Raw genomic sequence first — 19200 nt, 5'->3', positions numbered from 1 at the left:
TTCTTGACTTTATGTTTATCTGTTACATCAAGTGAGAGAAGTTTTCCAAAACTCAAATTAATTAAGAATTATCTCACATCCACTATGAACCACACCTGACTCTCTAGCTTAGTCATTTTGTCAAATGAAAACAGTGTTACTAAAGTTATCAGTTTGAATGATGTAGTTCCAAAGTTTGCACAATATAATGTTAGAAAGAAGAGATTAAGCATTAAGATTTTTTTAACTTAACATGCTTCTGTTGTATCAAGTGAGAGAAGTTTTCCAAAACTCAAATTAATTATGAATTATCTCACATCCACTACGAACCACACCTGAATCTCACTTACTTAGTCATTTTGTCAAATGAAAATAGTGTAACTAAAGGTATCAGTTTTAATGATGCAGTTTCAAAGCATACAGAATAAAAAGTTAGAAAGAAAAGATTCTAAGTATCATGCTGCTATACATTTTTTGTATTACCACCTAGCAAATGAAACTTGTAAACAATTTACTTTTTATTAAATAGTATTATAAAGTTATGCATTAGGTATTATCACTATGAAAAAAAAAAAAAGATTTCTTGCAATGTACAATAAACTGGCTTATTAATGAAAAGGCAATTTACTTGTTTCTTTTAATTCATAAAAAAATTGTTTCAAAATAATTAACAGTATGACCTCTTTACTTAACCAATTGTATAAAGAGCTTCTTCCTCAGTAAATTTAATTTTATATTTTGGTGAAATGGAGGTGAGAAGTTAAAACTCCACACTAGGATGCCCCCACAACTTGGTATGATATTGCATACATACACCAGAAATGAATTTTGTTGCCATAAATATTTTATGATAATTATGTGATAAATCATTTTTGGAACCAAATCATTGTCAAATCACATCAAATTTCCCAGTTAGGAAACAGAAGCTCAACAATATAATCACATTTTCCAGTTAGAAAAAGAGAAGCTCAGCAATATAATTAATTCAGAGATATAAAACTAGTCAAATCGTTATACTTTGGATCCGAAATTAAACATCCGGTGACACCATCAAAGCCCAAACTTGGTGCCGCTACAGCAGCAGCTGCCATTGTATTGGTATTGTGAGGAGCAAGAGAACATACATCCCGAACACAACCTGAAATTGAAAGAATAAAGCATTAAATAATTTGTGAATGGAAATGGCTGACATAAAAGTATTGTGGACATGCATAAAATTTTATCACAAGGATACTAAAAGTGCTGCAGAAATTTTCAAAACGTTTAAGCAAGAATTAATTAAACCTATTTAAAACAAGCAAATTAAATTATTTAATCTTTTAAATGCTGACTACTACAGGTAACTATGCTGAACTTGCTCTTCCTTCAACTATAAACCATATAATAAATGCAAAATTAAATAACAATCACACATGATAGTAAGCAACAATTTGCAGCCTCTGTGATATCATTTTACTTACAGTCTGTTTAAGTGTCTTTTATTCTTATTTATTTATGTATATCCATCATGAATAAAAATAAAAGTAGCAGTATTTTTTTAAGAAACTATACTGAGGTACAAAACAATCCTTCCATAGAAAGTTATAGGAAACTTCAGGAAAAATCAGAAATAACACAGAATTTCTAGTCATATGGATTACTGATATAGTTTATTGTTTCTACGGTGTTTACTGGTACAGTTTTTTACCTAAAATTTAAAAGAAATCATCCTAATGAAAGTCATACCAATTGGTTACAAAGACAGCTTGTTAGATAAAATATGATGTCTATGTAGTTTATAAGTCTATGTAGATCCATTTTTTTAACATTAATGGAATGACTCAGAAGTATTTTTTTTTTTTTTTTTTTTTTTTTTTTTTTTTATAGTTTACACTATTGAACAACATATGTTACATTCTACTGCTATGTTCTGGAACAGCTATGGAACAACTGTTCTCAAAATCTTCTTTATGGCAACTGAATCCTTTATCTCATCATACCACATTGCAGCAGTTTTGGGCATTCAAAAGCAAGGATTTTTTCTAATCCTTACTTTTCAGATTTAACTGCCTGTAACTTCTTTCACTCTTTGGACATAAAAATTAAACTTTTCGAAAAGGAGGGAAGAGTTAAATACCTCAAATGAATTTTGAGACAAAGCTAAACTTGACAACTAATAAATGATATGTTTCTTTACATTTTGATAGTGAAAATCGTATTAATACTGTAGAAAGAGCATTTTGAGTATGATAGACATAACATGTGAGGTAAACTGCATTATACTCTATTATAGGCTGAAATCATGCCCGCTCATGTTAAGTGCTGGCAACTGCCGTTGATTCCCCTAGCACATGCGCATCATAAGCAAGTTCTCTGCTGCGTAATATTTTTCTAAGCTGTTAAGTCAATGGTGAGTATCGCATGTAAGCGAGAAATGCTAAGCGCTGTGCAATATCATGTTTCTACTCTGCTGTTCAACATCTTCATAGCTTAAATAAATGTTTGTCATGTATATGGTAGAAGTCATTTTATTCTTCATAGGTCATGGGCCCAGACAGCGCTTAATTGTGCAGTCAAACCACCATTGTTAAATTCTTTCGCCAAGCCAAGCTGCGTCGACTGAAATGAAAATTATGACAACTAATACAGTGTACAATTGAAAAGCTAAACAAGGACAACTTTGACACGTGGAAATTGCAAGTGGAAGCAATACTGATTAAAAATGATCATTGGGACTATGTAACTGGGAAAATTCTGAAACCAGAACCTGGTGATGAAGAATTTGCTAAATGGAAAACTACTGGCCAAAAAGCATGGGCGGATATAATCCTATCCATCTTACACAGTGAACTTCCACAAGTAAAGAATTGTGTAACATCTCACGAACTGTGGAGTAATTGCATTCTATTTATGAATCGAAGGGACCAGCTAGAAAGGCCGTAATTCTAAAAAAATTGCTTTTTACAAAAATGAGTGATTCTAAACAAATGACTGATCATCTAAATGATTTTTTCATTCTTGTGGACAAACTGAAAGAATTGGAAATAAATATTGCGGATGATTTGCTTACAATATTGCTTTTATAGCATACCGGACTCTTATGAAAGCTTTCGAATAGCCATTGAATCTCGTGATGAACTACCTTCTCCAAAAATGCTGAAAATTAAACTGTTGGAAGACGCTACCGGTCGCAGAAATAAAAATTCATTGTTTTCTAAACCTCAAACATGCATTCTATTCAAAAGATCGGAAGTATACTCAACGACTGGTTCCTAAACTGAAACCAGATAAATCTGCAAAGTGAAGACAGTATCCAGTTAACTACAGAACTTCTGCATACCTATGGACATAGAACATAGGAATGTAGGAAGAAAGGTAAAGAAACTAAAAGCAAACACCTTAATGAAACTGCGATGTCTGCAGAAAATCAGAATTCCTTGGAGCAAGAAAAAGCCATAGCATGCACTAATAGTAACTAAGAAGACATTTTTTTGTCTGGATAGTGGTGCAACATCGCATATGTGTTAACAGCAAAGAACTGTTTCAAGAAATTCCTGAGGTAGGTGATACTTATGTTAAATTAGCTGCTGATAAAATAGTTAAAGTTTTTGGAAAAGGACCTGTTAAATTTAAAGTTCGCATAGGTTCTAAAACTGAAAATATAAAACTCAAAAATGTATTGTGTGTACCTGATTTGAAAAAAATTTAATATCGGTGTCTAAAGTAACTGAAAATAATCTTTCAGTAATTTTCAAAGAAAAATGTGCTTAAATAATTGATTCTAATAATGAAATAGTAATTTTAGCTAAATGCAAAAATGATCTTTATTTTATCATGTCAATATTTGAATCTGTATCAATTGCTAAAGAAATAGATCAGTGGCATATAAGATTTGGCCATTTAAATGAAAATGATCTTAAAAAACTTCAAATAAATAACATGGTTAGAGGTTTTTCTTTTTCTCAAAATGACTCTGCTTGTAAGGTATGCATTCAGGGTAAACAAACCACAACCCCCTTTCCCAAAGAATCTGAATATAGAAGGACTGAATCATTAAATCTAATTCATTCTGATTTGTGTGGTGACGTGAGAACCAAATCAATAGGTGGATCATTTTATTTTGCAACATTTATCGATGATAAATCTCGATATGCTCGTGTTTATTTTCTGTAATCTAAGGATGAGGTTAAAGAAGCTTTCAGAAATTTTAAAGCATCATTTGAAAATAAACTTAACTCTAAAATCAGAATTCTGTGAATAATAACGGGCTAGAATACTTACAGAACCTTTGGCCAAAAAGCATTTTCGCTAAATAAAAGGCCAGGAATAGGCAAAATTGATATTCGAACTAAATAATGTATTTTTATTGGCTATTCTGATGAATCAAAAACGTATAGATTTTGGGATCCTGAGGCACGTAAAGTGATAATAAGAAGAGACATAAAATTTATTAATGAGTTTGAAAACTGCTGTAGTTATGACTCAGAGCAAGAAATAAATCTGCCTTTTGCTCCAAACGAAAAAATTACAAATACAACATGTTGTGATCAATCATCACCTCTGGATGGTAGCGAGTCGCCACTTGACTCTGAATCTGAAAAGGAAAGCGAAACTGATTTAGACAGCGAATGAACGCTTCCTATCCTGATTAAAAGAGGGCTGGTCGGATCCAAGAAAATAAAAACAGGTTTGCCAGGAAGGCCTAAAAAAGAATATCGTTATACAGTTGTAAATAAAAATGAACAAACTCAAAATGTTGTTGTGAAAAACATTAATCCTACAGTGCAAGAAGCATTAAATGGACCATATACTGAAAATTGGCATAATGCCATGCTGTTAGAATATAACTCGCTTGTTCAAGAAAAGGCTTGGGAATTAGTAAAAAGACCTGAAAACAAGAAAGTTATTGGTAATAAATGGGTTCTTAAATTAAAATATAATCAAGATGGCACTATCGAAAAATACAAAGCTAGGCTAGTTGCTAAAGGATGCGCTCAAATCCCTGGTCTCGATTTTACTGATAACTTTTTCCCTGTTGCTAGATTAAGTTCCATAAAAACAGTTTTAGCCTACGCTGTAGAACACAGTCTTAAAGGTTACCAATTAAATTTTGTAAAGGCCTATGTAAATGGAAATTTAAATGAAGAAATCTACATGGAAATTCCCAAAGGTTTTCACGATAAAACTAATTCAGATAAAGTGTGTCTTTTAAAGAGATCATTATATGGTCTTAAACAGTCAGAACGTCAGCGTACAAAAAGTTGGATGAAAAATTAAAATCTATGAAGTTTAAATCTCTTAATTCAGATAATTGTGTTTATATTAAAAAGACATCTAACAGTGAAACTATTATAATCGTTTATGTAGACGATCTTATCGCTTTTACCGATTCTAAGCAAACATATGAGACAATTCGCGATAGTTTAGCTTCTGCTTTCAAAATGAAAGACTTGGGGAAATTACATTATTGCTTAGGCATAGAATTTTACCAAAATGAGAATTCAATTAAAATTTCTCAAAAGAAATACGTTGATGATATTTTAAATCGGTATGATATGCAAAATGCTAAATCTGTGTCTTCACCTATAGATAATAGCAAAAAATTAAAAAATTATCAAAAGAGATGAGTCCTAAAAACGAAAACAACTCACTGACATGAAAAATGTTCCATTTAGAAATCTGATCAGATCACTTATGTACCTTTCAGTAGCTACTAGACCAGATATCACATACGCTGTGAATTTCTCAAGTCACTCATCGCCTTTGAGGATGCAGAATGGGCAACAAATGTCGATGATCGAAAATCCTACACAGGTTTTGTATCAATATTAAGTGGTTCAGCCATAACCTGGAAATCACAAAAACAACGCAGTGTTGCTCTATCTTTAATGGAGGCGGAATATATGGCTTTCTCTGAGGCCACCAAAGAAACTGTCTACCTACATCGTTTCCTGAAAGAACTGGGTTACAACATAGAAAAACCCAACAACAATATACTGTGACATTCAAGGGGCTCAGAAAATTACGAAGACCTCAATGTTTCAGTCAAAGCACATAGACGTTTGCCATCATTTTGTGCGTGAAGTATATGAACGTGGTGAATTGGATGTGCAGTACATACCTACCAGTGAAATGGGAGCTGATGTGCTAAACAAACTCCTGTTAAACCTGACTCCTGTTAAACATCAAAACTGTTGTACAATTATAGGATTGAAAATTGTTTAATATGCATTTTGTTTTACTTTTCAGGAATAGGAGAATCAACGTCAAAAGGGGGTATGTTGGCAACCGCCGTTGATTTCCCTAATGCATGCGCATGATAAGCAAGTTCTCTGCTGCATAATACTTTTCTAAGCTGTTAGCCAAAGTCAATGGTGAGTTTCGCATGTAAGCGAGAAGTGTTAAGCGCTGTGCAATATCATGTTTCTACTCTGCTGTTCAACGTCTTCATAGCTTAAATAAATGTTTGTCATGTATATAGAAGATGTCATTTTATTCTTGAAAAGGTAAAGTTGTTTACTATGAAAAAAGTGAAAAGTTATTACTGAAGTAACAATAATATAACTAAATACTCAATTTAAAAAAATAAAAAGATTCTTCATACCATTCTTATAAATTTTAATAATGAAATCCCTTCAAAATATCATAACTTCCAGTTTTTTAATGGAAATGTGCTAAAAATTTCTTGCTTTGCAAATAAAATTTCATACATATTAAATTAATTTACTTACCTTCATATAAAGTTACAGCTTTATCTTTCACTTCATCATTCAGCAACTTTAAATATCCTTCCACCTTTAAACTCAAGGGATGCTTTTTCATGGTAACCTTTAAAGCCTATAAATTTTGAACGAAATGTTAAATAAATGTTATAAAAGTAATAAATAAGTAAATAAAACGTCTGGTCTGAAAACTTCAAATTACACACGAACAGCCCAGAGAAAAATTTGCTATTAAGCACTTTTAAAAGACAAACTATAAAAAAATTTTAAAAAACATACATTTTTTCCCCCCTTAAATAAAAGTAATATCTTCTGTTGGCAACTCACAAAACCAATTGCTTACTGCTGAATAATTTATAACTGAGCTTGAAATAGAGCTTAGATAGCAAGTTTTAAGTCAGATCAAACCACAATACCAGTTGCAAGATGACTGCTAATGGAAGCGTAGTTAAATGCAGATATACAAAGTTTGTTATAGTTTCTGTAACTAAGATGAATTTCTGTGGAAAAAATTTATCATCAGTATAGTACTAATGTCTATAAAGTAAAAATGTTTGATTTTGATGCACTACAATAAAGGCAGGTGAGGTGCATATGATGAACAATGGTCTGGTTAGTCAAACATGTTTACCATAGTTGACATTTGCCTTAAACACAAGAGATCTTCTATTGTCTGAAGTACTGCAGATTATCATAAATTGTATTTTTATGAATAAAATTACATAATTGCATGAATAACTTTTCTAGCATTGAAATGAAAAATTAAATGGTAGCCTATATTCCCATTTTTCATTTAAAAAAAAAATTCCTTACAGACTGTATTTTCAGTTGCAGAAAACTGATTTTAAAATGAATCACCAGAACAGAGTGGCTAAGACTATTGAAGTATCACTTTGAGTGTTAAGTCATATTGCTAATTGATTAGCACAAGTATATTAAACTATGTTATAATTCATTCTGATTTTCATAAATTTTTAGAATCTTGTTTAATTACCCTTCCAAAAGGAATTTCAACATATAGCAAGAAATTATTTTTATCATTTAATATACATCTTCATGATAAATGCGTCATTAACCACTTGCGCTATGACTAAACTTCACGGTTGCGGTGCCATGTGCTACAATATAACAAGCGGTAAAGTGTCTCGTTTACGCCGCTCCACATCTGCGAATGCAATCCAGAGCAGTAACTCAAGAAATAAACAATCTCGTTGTTAGGCGACGTTTGCACCACTTTATTATCATTTTTGCAATAAATGCCTATCGACGTGGTGTTCACGTCGCTCGTGGTTTGAGACAAAAGCATCTCGACGTGCGTGGCGCATCTTTTTAGCGCAAGTGGTTAATATTGCATTAAATTATATATATATTTATTTTAACGAAATATAAAGAAATGGATGAAAGAATATACACTATCTTTATAATATTGCAAATATAGAAAGCATCATCAAAAGCAACTCAAAATTTTAACCCTTTTCATCAAAAATAAGCAAAAATAAAAACAGTGTAAATTTTTCATTTCCATTAACATAATTCTGAATACTACTTCAGAAGTCAAACAACAAAAATCAGCATTATATTTTCAAATTTTCACAGGACTAGTTTCGATGGTTTTACCGAACCACCATTGTCAGCTGCAAAAGAGCGAGATAGGATATAATGATCAGATAAGATAAGAAAACCTGGACAGAAAATAAGCTAGTGGCACCATCTGTTGGTGAAACCAGAACTAAAGCATAATTTCTTTAAAGGTCAAAGGCAAAGATGGATTGGAATTAGGATCGTTAACTAGAACAGAAAGATTATTTTGAATGTGAAATGCCTCTAGAAAATCCAGTTCTCCAATGGAAGATGTTTTTTGAATAATTTTGGCAGCATAAAAATTGAAAGTGTGATTTTCGAACCAACAATGTTGGGCAACAGAAGACTTTTGTGTTTCCTTTTTTCTAACATACGCCTCATGTTCCTTGACGCGAAATTTTAAGGCTCTCTTCGTTTTACCAATGTAAATTAAACCACACTGGCAAGGAATCCTATAAATACCCCAGGAATTCATATCCGGAATGGGGTCCTTGAGTATGGAACTCGGAATTTTATTGATGGGAGAATAAGTGACCCGAAAGTTAAATTTTTGCAAATGTGCAACTTTATAGCTAATTGTTGGAAAGAAAGAAATAACAACAGAATTTTTATAATCTCCTAAAAACAATTTAGTTCTTTTATCAAGAGATAGTTTGGAGGAGCAAACTTGAAGAGCACGGAAAACATAGGAATAAAATGAAGCTAACTTTTGTTTAGTCGGATGACATGATTTAAAGTGTGGTGGAAGGCAAACTGATGAAGGTTTATGGTGAACCATAGTACTGAAGTTGGAAGTGTTACGTGTGACCAGAATGTCGAGAAACTGAAGAGAATTGCAAATCTCAAGTTCAAAAGTGAACTGAATAGCAGGATCAATAGAATTCATTGCTGAAAGAACTTTATTTAAATCATCTTTATTACCTTCAAACAGGGTAAATGTATCGTCTACGCAGCAGAATCATACCGGGAAGTTTAAAGTTTCAAACAATTTTGATTCATAATAATGCATGTAGATATCAGCCAATATGGGACTGAGGGGGCTTCCCATGGCTAATCCCTCAGTTTGCTTGTAATATTTATTTTGGAAAACAAAATGTTTTCTTGGAGAAATGTTTTTAACCTTCTTTACAAACTCTACTGAATTTTTTATGGCATAAATGTTATTGTCTAATAGAGTTGAAAATCTATTAACTAAATATTTAGTTAATAGATACAAGGCAGTACCTAAATTGGATACAATAGGGCGGAAAGGAATACCAATTTTATGAATTTTGGAAAGGATTTGTGAAGATTTGATCACAGTTTTTATTTTTGACAGGTCTGAAGGTGAAGGATCTTTAGGGATCAGATTATGTGGTCCTTTGTTTAAAAGTTTAGTGACACCATCGATGTAAGTGTTCTTATCCATGACAACTATCTGGCCACCTTTGTCGGCCTTTGAAATGATAATATCCGGGTTAGAATGAATTTCGCGCATTATAGCTCTCTCACAGTTAGATTTGGTTTCAAAGGTTTATTATTGAATTTCACATTAGGAGCAATAGGATGCCTAATCATTTCTTTCTGTGAATCTGAAACTTTACTGAACTTGAAAGCTTTTTGGATCTGAACTGAACTGAAAGATTTTTTTCTGCTGCCAAAATTATTTGAAAAACATCTTCCATTGGAGAACTGGATTTTCTAGAGGCATTTCACATTCAAAAAAATCTTTCTGTTCTAGTTAATGATCCTAATTCCAATTCATCTTTGCCTTCGGCCTTTAAAGAAATTATGCTTTAGTTCTGGTTTCACCAACAGATGGCACCACTAGCTTATTTTCTGTCCAGGCTTTCTTATCTTATCTGATCATTATATTTTATCTCATTCATTTGCGCTTTTGCAGCTGATGATGGTGGTTCAGTAAAAAACCATCAAAACTAGTCCTGTGAAAATTTGAAAGTATAATGCAGATTTTTGTTATTTGACTTCTGAATTAGTATTTGTTCGGCGTGTTATTGTGTCTTAATAATTCTGAATGTTGACTTTTTTCCAATATACTGCTAATATTCCTCAAGTTAGGTATTATCAATTAAATACAAAGATAAGATTGCTCAATAATCTTTTCTCTTTGTGCTGATATCATTATATTACAATTTTAGCATGTAACCTAATAATTTTTTATGCTAATTTAAGATGTACTATTATTTGTTTTTCTGTAAGTATGTCAACTCTAACTGTGCATTTACAAATAAATAAATAAAGCATCTCCATTAAATGAATAAAAAACCAGTAAATTCACATCATATTAAATGCAGACGTGATGCAAAATTTACATTAAATACTGCAAAATTTAAATCTAAGCAGAATGATATTCAAACATTGTAATTAAGGAATAACTTAATTCTTCAATCAACTAGCTTGTGTAAAAGTAAGCTCATGTTATAGAAGCTAAAAATACTTATAAATGAAAATTACAGATTTTGTGATTTTTTAATTACAGTGCTATAATGCTTATGGAAAACAGACACAAAAGCAAACAGATGCAAAGCATGGAATTTCATTTGTGATGAGTTTCATTCAGCATTGAGTTAGTCATTTCTCGTTTAGGTTTGTAGTTAAATTTACAATAAATAACAAATTTGTATTATCATTAAATTTGTCTCAACAATCTGACTGTTAGGAAGTATTTAAAACACTGAAAAATTTTCTACAGAAATTTATTTATACAAGTCACAAACATACATACTCTAAGCTTTCTAGCATCAGACATTTTTCTAACATCTTCTCCTCCCCAAAATGCTCCACTTGGAATATATAAACCATGATGAATAGCTGCTTCTTCCAAATCTCTAAGCAAATCCTCATCACATAAAGCAGTAGGTGAACCAATCTGAAAATCAAAAGCACTATATATATATATATATATTGAAAACTATATAACATTATATTATATTAACAGCATTTCTGCATAATAAACACTTTAAAAAATTCCTATTTATACTTTTATAAAGGAAATATGTGAGTAGTTTCAACTTCAAAATCACTATATTACAAGCTAGCTTTTTCTACTTTGACAACCTAATGAAAAACAAATTTATGCTGTAAAACAATTTAGGATTATGTGAAAAATATGAATGTGAAATAAATGTTTAACCTTAATTTAACATGTTGTATACATGTTAAATTAAGGAACTATGACATGTAAAAATGATCAAGGAACTGTAATATGTAAAAATGATCATTTCAGCTCTCAGAATCTAAAGATTTTCACATCATTAGATATGCATTAGATGGCACTTAATAACTCACATGTTTTCATGGAATGCCTTTAAGATTGAACAGAACATGGTCTTTTTTAATTTAGTGGATTTTTATAACATATATATAGATATCAATATATATATATATATATATTGATTTCTATAATATTTACTCTATCAAAGCAAAATATATACATGTATATAAAACAGAAAATTTTCAGTACTCTTCTTTTAATCAAGATTGGATTCAGAAATGTAAGTGTGTATATGTGTGTGTGTATGTATACACACATAATACATGCACAAACATAATACATTCACATACATAATACATGCAAACACATTCATACACATATGTACTTATATATACATATACATGAATACATACATCCATACACACATGCATGCATACATATATTTCTGAATCTGGTCTCGATAAGAGAAGAATGCCTAATTTACAAACTAATTAAAACAATGCAAAGAAGATATAGCAAAACTGAGTAACTGACTTATTTCCTGAAACATATCAAAATAAGACATTTGTGAGAAAAAGGGTACTTCCGTATTATCAAACAACCTTAACAGAAACAGCCAAAGCTTCAGAATATACCAAACTCTGGTTCTAATGTCACCATTTTTGTATGCATTCTTTTTGTAGTTTTCTAAGTTCCAACGGCTTTTATAGAAAAGTTGTGGTTATTCTTTGTCTTAAACTCAATTTGAAAATTTATGCTTGTATGATTTTCCTATGATAGAAGAAACATAGGTCAAATTTTTGCAGGAATACATTATTTTGTTGCAAATTCAATAAAGGAACAAACCTTCAAATTCTTTCCCAAACTGATGGCAATGAAATTTCTAACATATCAAAAACAAAAACCTATTTGTAACTAGGTGTACTGATTGCCTTTTGGAATAAATATCTAGTTGAAATGTAGAATATGTACATAATAATATGTATGCATATAATATATAATTTTTTACAATAAAAATATTGGTTCTTTTTCTCCTATAAAATTCAACAAACTGCACTGAGCTAGTTGCAATTATATGCAAGTACCAGAAAAAGATTCCACAGCTGATCAACTATGTGTGATACTTTATTACAATGAATTTCTTTATTTGGATGCTTTACTCCAATTATATTTTACACTCTGAATCAAATATACAGCCAATATTAAAAAAAGAAAAAAAAAAAAAAAACGAAAGTTTTTATGTACCTTTTATGTACCATGCTAAATTTTCATAATGTGTGAACTATGGAAGCTATGTGCATAATAATTTCAGTTTTAAGAAACAATGTTGTCATTTCCATATGCACTCTTTTTGCTGCATTCCAACTCTTTTTATAGATTAATTACAATATTTCTTAAGTTAAAATTCCAACTCAGTTTGGCTTCACCCTTGACCAAAACCCCAAACCTGCCATGAGAATGAGGCATTTTCTACTTAAAATACTAAAACGTCCCTTCTATTTTAAACCGGGAATCATTTTCTTTTAATATATTGCTTTAATTAAGATGTACAGGTATAATTTTAAAATGTTTCTAAAAATACTGCCAGCCAGAGGGTTAAATTCAGCTTTAAAACATATGCTTCTGGAATTTGCCTGCAATGGAAGAAAGTGCAGTAAAATTTGTGCAAAAAGACATTTTTAGTCACAGTCATTAGAGAAATTTTGCAATTATTTCCCTTGCTTCCTCTTCTTAAAGCAATTACTACAAAATTTTCTTTAGAACAAAAGAGACAAGTATGTAAATAGGTTTATTTATTGATTTTGGAGATAAATACCCAATTCAAGTGTAAAATATGCATGTGAAAAATAATTTTCGGAAATGGTATGTCATCAGTCTTTTGCAAAAAATTCCCAAACCTGCCAATACATCAGTACCAAAAACACTTCTGTCATATTTTTTACAATTTGTAGCTTCATTAAGTTCCATTTTGATCCATTGCACATTTTGAAGGTGGTCAATCGGTACAATACTTTGTGTGTCTATATTTTAGCTTTAATTTTCATATATAGTAGTATTAAAATATATAAATTATCAAATAAAGCTACTTAATAGTAAAAATTATTGTGCTTAAAGAATACACAAATGTCCAATATTAAAAAAGGAACAAACATTTCTTTTATACTTTATTTTCATAATTTTAATATACTGCTAAGAAACAGTAAGACCTAATAGTAAGAAGTAATAACACTCTGGAATAAAATTTCAGACTCCTTTCTATCACTTTGAAAATATTTTTGTGAAAATATATTTCAGGGTACCCCTTAACGAAAATAGGTGATTTTTTGGCGACATTCCTGTTTACATCCAATGATCTCCCCAGAAAAATGGCATCCAAAATATAATTAAAACAAAAAAATAAATAATCTCTATAATCTGCATTTTCAATCAAACAAGGAAATAACATAAGAATAGAAATACACGTTATCTAATCTACACAGTATAAAAAGGAAATATCGACTTATTTAAAAATTACAGTTTCTTTGGTATGTGTGACACACAGAATTCCTTAACAGCATCCAAAACTATTTAAAATTATCTAAACTAGAATCACATAAATTCACAAAACATTGTTGCCACATAAATTCACAAAAGTAAAGATGAAGAATATCGTCCGTACTGCCAGTGGCATTTCCTTCAAAAACCCTTTTTATTACATATCACATACCTTCCATAATGTTGATATGAGCTCCAGTTTCCAGATCTTTAAATCTCCCAGCATAATTTACCGAAAGGTGAACGAAGTCATTTAAATCTTCATTTACAGACCAGTCGATCAATGTTTTCTTTTTCAATCATTCCAAAGTGTACAGAAACTTCAGGTTAACCATACCACCAGCAGGCATTTTACGGTGTAAAGCACAAAATAAGTAATGTACTTCCTAACCAACATGCAAAACATAAATAAGCCCTTACAAATATTTTCCCATCAGTCAAAATCACCGCAATCATGCATTACAGCCAACCACGTCATAAAGGGTTTCCATAACATTCAACAACTCAGGTTACCATAAATGATAAAAAAGACTAATCAAAATACCATAAAAACTCCCTTCAGTCAGTTACCCAAATCTAACAGTTATTAATCTTTGTATATTAATGTGATTGCTCAGTAATGAGCTCTATGAACTGTAATTTTACATTTATTCAAGGATACTAGAGTCAATCAAAAAGTTAGTTGTACTGCTTAAGAAAGCAAAACAGGATAGAAATTTTCCAATAACTTTATTGGTATCTTAAAGTTCTATTCAAAATCAAATTTTCAATGTAATTACCTCTGTTATTTTAACATTTGTTGAAGCATGGTACAAGTTTTTCGATGCCTTCTGCAAAAAAAATCCCCTGCAATGTCCAATAACATTCTTCGGTTGCAGCTTTCACCTCATCATACGAGTGGTATCGTCACTTTAAAAGTTCTGCTTTCACGGGACCAAAAACATGGAACTCGCACAGTGCAAGATCTGGGCTATAAGGAAGGTGATTTCACAGTTCCCACCTAAACATTTTCAGAAGTTTGCACATTTCTTTTGCTGCGTACGTCTTGCATTGTCATGCAGGAGCAGTTTATCTGGCTGTCAATTTTCAAGCGATTGTCGCAATCATTTTAGTGTTGTATAATAAGAAGATGTCTTAATTATGGCACCCTTTGGCTTGAACTCTGTATGCACCAAATCTTCTCTGTCAAAAAACAGCATCAGCATCAGCTTTCCTGCAGATGGAACAGTTCGACACATTTTTGAGTCAAGGAAGAGGAACGTTTCCGCTCGACAGAGCTGCATTTTCATTTCAGGTGAGAAAAGGTAATCCAGAATTCATCTCCAGTCTTTTGTCCAGAAACTCATTTACCTCTTTTGGTGACACTGCAGAAATTTCAATGCACTTTCAAAACACTTTCCTTTATGTTCCTCTGTTAGTAGACATAGCACCCACCCAGAACAAACTTCATGAAATTGAAGCTGATCAGCAATAATTTTATGCACACTACCATGATAAATATCCAATTCATTACAGATTTCATCATTTTATGTGTCTGTTTGGAAGAATGCATTCATGTATTCCTTTGGGAGGCAGAATGCATTTTATGTATCTGCTTGGAGCAGCAATTTCAGAATTTGTGGCAGTTGATGGTCTTCTCTCGTACTCAGCATCTTCAATATCCATACATCCATTCTCAAACATGTTACACCACTTCATGATAGCTTGACATGACATTGCAATTTCACCATAAACTTCATGCAACTGCCAATAAATTTCACAGCAGTTAGAAAAAATGAATCACTGCATGCACTTCCTATTTGGATGCCAGTTGCAGCTGTCGAGACATGTTGACGGCTGATTATCAGACAAACTAAAATTGCCTTGTGAAGGCCACTATGACACATGATACAGCTACATGCAAGGAGGTTAGAATAGAAGGAGGGAAGGTTCAACTCAAACGGTGAAGCTTGGCGGCCATGTTACTGTTATTGCTGTGACTTGTGCAAGGAAGTCTGTAATTGTAACATTTTTTTTTTTTTTTTTTCCTTTTCTTTTTGAAGCATGTCAGCTTATATTGCATATGGATGCACAAATAAATTTTCGAAAAATATTCCTGTGATTACTGTTCACTCATAAGTATTTATTTTCTTTTTTTTTTTTTTATGTAATTTCATAAATATGTTAAAAAATATCATACAAAAAATACTTAATAATAATCGAAACATGTTAAATACATTTTAATGTTTTTGCTTACAGATGGTATCTTCGTTCCTTAACACACAATGATATATGCTAGGATTTAAACTGTATAATTTGAACGCTTAGATAATTCGTTTTATAATTTTCATGAAAAGTAAGAAATCAATTGTTACCATTTTTATGAATTGTAAAGGTGTTAAATGAAGCAATGCTTTTCTTTATGTAATAATTATTATTCATTCTTAAGTTTTGTGAACTGTTACGAATATAATTTGTGCATTTGATCAAGATAAACTGTTCTGTTGTTAAAATGTTTTTGCATAAGCTTACAAATTTCTGGGCAGTATAGCGATAAACTTAAGTAAAATATTTACACAATTGAACACATGAAAAGATATATCCAAAAATTTTATATAGGTATATGTCTGTAATTCAGCTTAATTCAAGGTAATTTCTTTAAGATTCATAAATATGAAACGCGCATAAACTGAAATCATTGAATTCACATAAATCTGTTTTATTTTATTAATATTTATTTTCTTGTTGATATAAGGTTGTTGGTTGTGAAAAGAACCTATTTAAAACTTTCATTTAAAAAAAAGCAACATGTTACCACTTTTTTAGATAATTATCTGCTATTAATTTCAGGTAAAAATGATTCTTTAATAAATTATATCGAGAAGATGCTAATAAAACCTAAACGAATTCTTGAAATTATGCAGAAACATAATTTTTAAAGGCTTTAATGTTATGCACATGCATTAGATTTCGAAATATTTCTTAATGATTTTCTGTACTTAGTAAATTACAGATATCATCTTTATAACTTTAAAACAAAAAACTAACAACAGCGAAGCATTTCATTATAAATTTAACATATTTTTACTGGAAAATTCATGCATAGAACAGCTTACAAACACGTATGTTTCTCTACCGTATTGCATGTTTTGAAGTAACAAAAATGGACACCGTTTGTTCCGTGGAGTCTCATTCCCCAATAATGGAGAAAACTGCGAACCCTCCCTCCTTCTATTCTAACCTCCTTGGCTACATGTCTGAAGTGTTGCCAGACAGTTTTGTCAAAATAGTCTTTGACAGAAAAATTTTACAAAGAGGAAAAACTAGCTTTCTGATTGACCTACGTATATATCAGTTGCAAGACATTATTGTTATTCATAGAATATATGCTATAAACTGATAATTAAAATTTTTTTTTATATGCCAACACATAAAATTATGGATTACATTTAAATTAAGATTAAGCATGTAATTTTACACTACACCTTAATTTATATAACTGCACCTGATATATTAATGTGATCAACTAAAATGATTTTTCACAGATTAGTTAAGACCATTTTATGTTATATATTAAGAAATTTTAAGAATTGTAATTCCATCAATAAACAATATTGATATTCTTTTCATTTAAATACAGAAAATTATAAAGATTACATGTTTAATGTCATTTGATGTTATAATCTGTACTGTATTACATGAGTTTTAGGCATTGTACATTTATATTAAAATGAACAGTGTTTCAACATAAAATAGACTTCTTGATTGATCCCTTTATCTTCACATTAGAGTTATATTAGATGTTTAATAAGTTTAATATATTAGATGCATAATATCAAATTAATAAATCAAGTTTAAATATAAATTCATAATTAATCACATATCACGAGTAAAATTACTTTCATCTACTTGTTTATATCATATGCTGAATATACAATAAGAACACTTTTTCAACCGATTAAAGAAACATTAAGCCTCAGAGATAGGTTTCAAGCAATATACATATAAAAAAAATTTGGGCAACTTTAAGTAGTTAATAAATGCCTACCATATAATCGCAATAACTTAAGAATTCCTTCCCGAAAGATTTTGTAATCGATGGATGGGCGACTTCAACTATTATATCAGGTTTCCTTGAAGCAAAATCTTTAAGATCATCTAGAATCAAGGAGGTTTCAACGACACCACAAATAACAGATTTCGTTCGATTCCATACGAATGCAATTTCATAATTGGGATCAGCTGCAATACTTGAGACAAGAAACTTTCCTGAATTTAAAAAATAATTACAATAAATAAATAAAAATAAGAAAAAAGTAACACACATGAATTACAAAAAAAATATCACAATTTTACACAGAAAAAATTATTTGTATACCGTAAGTACACAATTTGTTAACCAACACTGAATAACCTTTTAAACCGTATTAAGTTTACATCATTAATTTACAAGCATATAAATAATTAATTAGATATTTAATCAAAGTTTTCACCGAAATCTCACCTAAATTACCAAATCCTATAATGCCAACTTTATAAGCCATAATATTTAGTTTCAGAACACAAGAGAAATTTTAAAGAAATATGCAAACTGCTTACATTTTTCATACACATGTATTCTGCAATTCAAGTCATCTGTTCAGCAGATTACTTAAATTTCTTATCAACATATCTTAAGACTTGTTTGTTTACAACCACTTAGGTAACGATAGCTTCTCTTCCTGCTTGAAAACTTTCTGCACGAAAGAGGAGAAAAAAGTCTTTGTAAGTACAAAGATTTGCTAGTACTAACTAAAAGTACTAAACTTTGTAAATACTAAATAAACTGTGTAAGTACTAATGAAATTCTTTGTAAGTACTAACTTCTAACGCTTCTAACTTGCTTCAGTAGAATGGTGCAACAGCGGAACAGAGAAGGCCTAGTTCATAGAGCTCTCTTCCATGAAAGTGAGCAGTGATGATGTCTTCATGTTGACACTGACTGCAAAGACACAACTCGCAGCAATGAAATAAACGTTTTAAATTTGAAAAACAGTCCTAAAAAACTGCACATTTAATTTAGAAGCGAAGATTTCATTACTATAAGCGTTTATAATGTTTAAAAAGTTAATAAAGCTTATTTATTAATTAAAAAGTAATAGATAAAATGCGCTACGCTTTCTTAAAAGTTGTAGGTAAAAGAACTATGACATTCATTATCTCTTCATCTGC

General features: G+C 30.8%; 1 protein-coding gene across 3 annotated transcripts in view; it reads right to left on the bottom strand.

Moving 5' to 3' along the window:
* LOC118197485 (aspartate dehydrogenase domain-containing protein-like) overlaps nt 1-18948 on the bottom strand; it is a 30716-nt gene extending 11768 nt beyond the window's left edge. Inside the window, exons 1-6 of one of the 3 annotated variants that reach the window (XM_085823455.1) lie at nt 18853-18948; nt 18494-18725; nt 18038-18258; nt 10987-11130; nt 6690-6795; nt 997-1117 (exon numbers count right to left, since the gene is read on the bottom strand). In XM_085823455.1, coding sequence (XP_085679581.1) covers nt 997-1117; nt 6690-6795; nt 10987-11130; nt 18038-18258; nt 18494-18533 — 632 coding nt within the window. In that variant the 5' untranslated portion in view covers nt 18534-18725; nt 18853-18948. Of the gene's footprint in view, nt 1-996; nt 1118-6689; nt 6796-10986; nt 11131-18037; nt 18259-18493 lie in introns of all 3 variants that reach the window. The other 2 variants (XR_015042984.1, XM_085823456.1) reach the window with 2 other exon arrangements.
* Nucleotides 18949-19200: the final 252 nt, after the last annotated feature.

This window comes from Stegodyphus dumicola, chromosome 9 (assembly GCF_044657685.1).
Source record: "Stegodyphus dumicola isolate Sdum_Otavi_A_Nest chromosome 9, ASM4465768v1".
NCBI lineage: Eukaryota > Metazoa > Arthropoda > Arachnida > Araneae > Eresidae > Stegodyphus > Stegodyphus dumicola.
The sequence above is the reverse complement of the archived record's forward strand: the minus strand, read 5'-3'. Positions and strand labels throughout refer to the sequence as shown.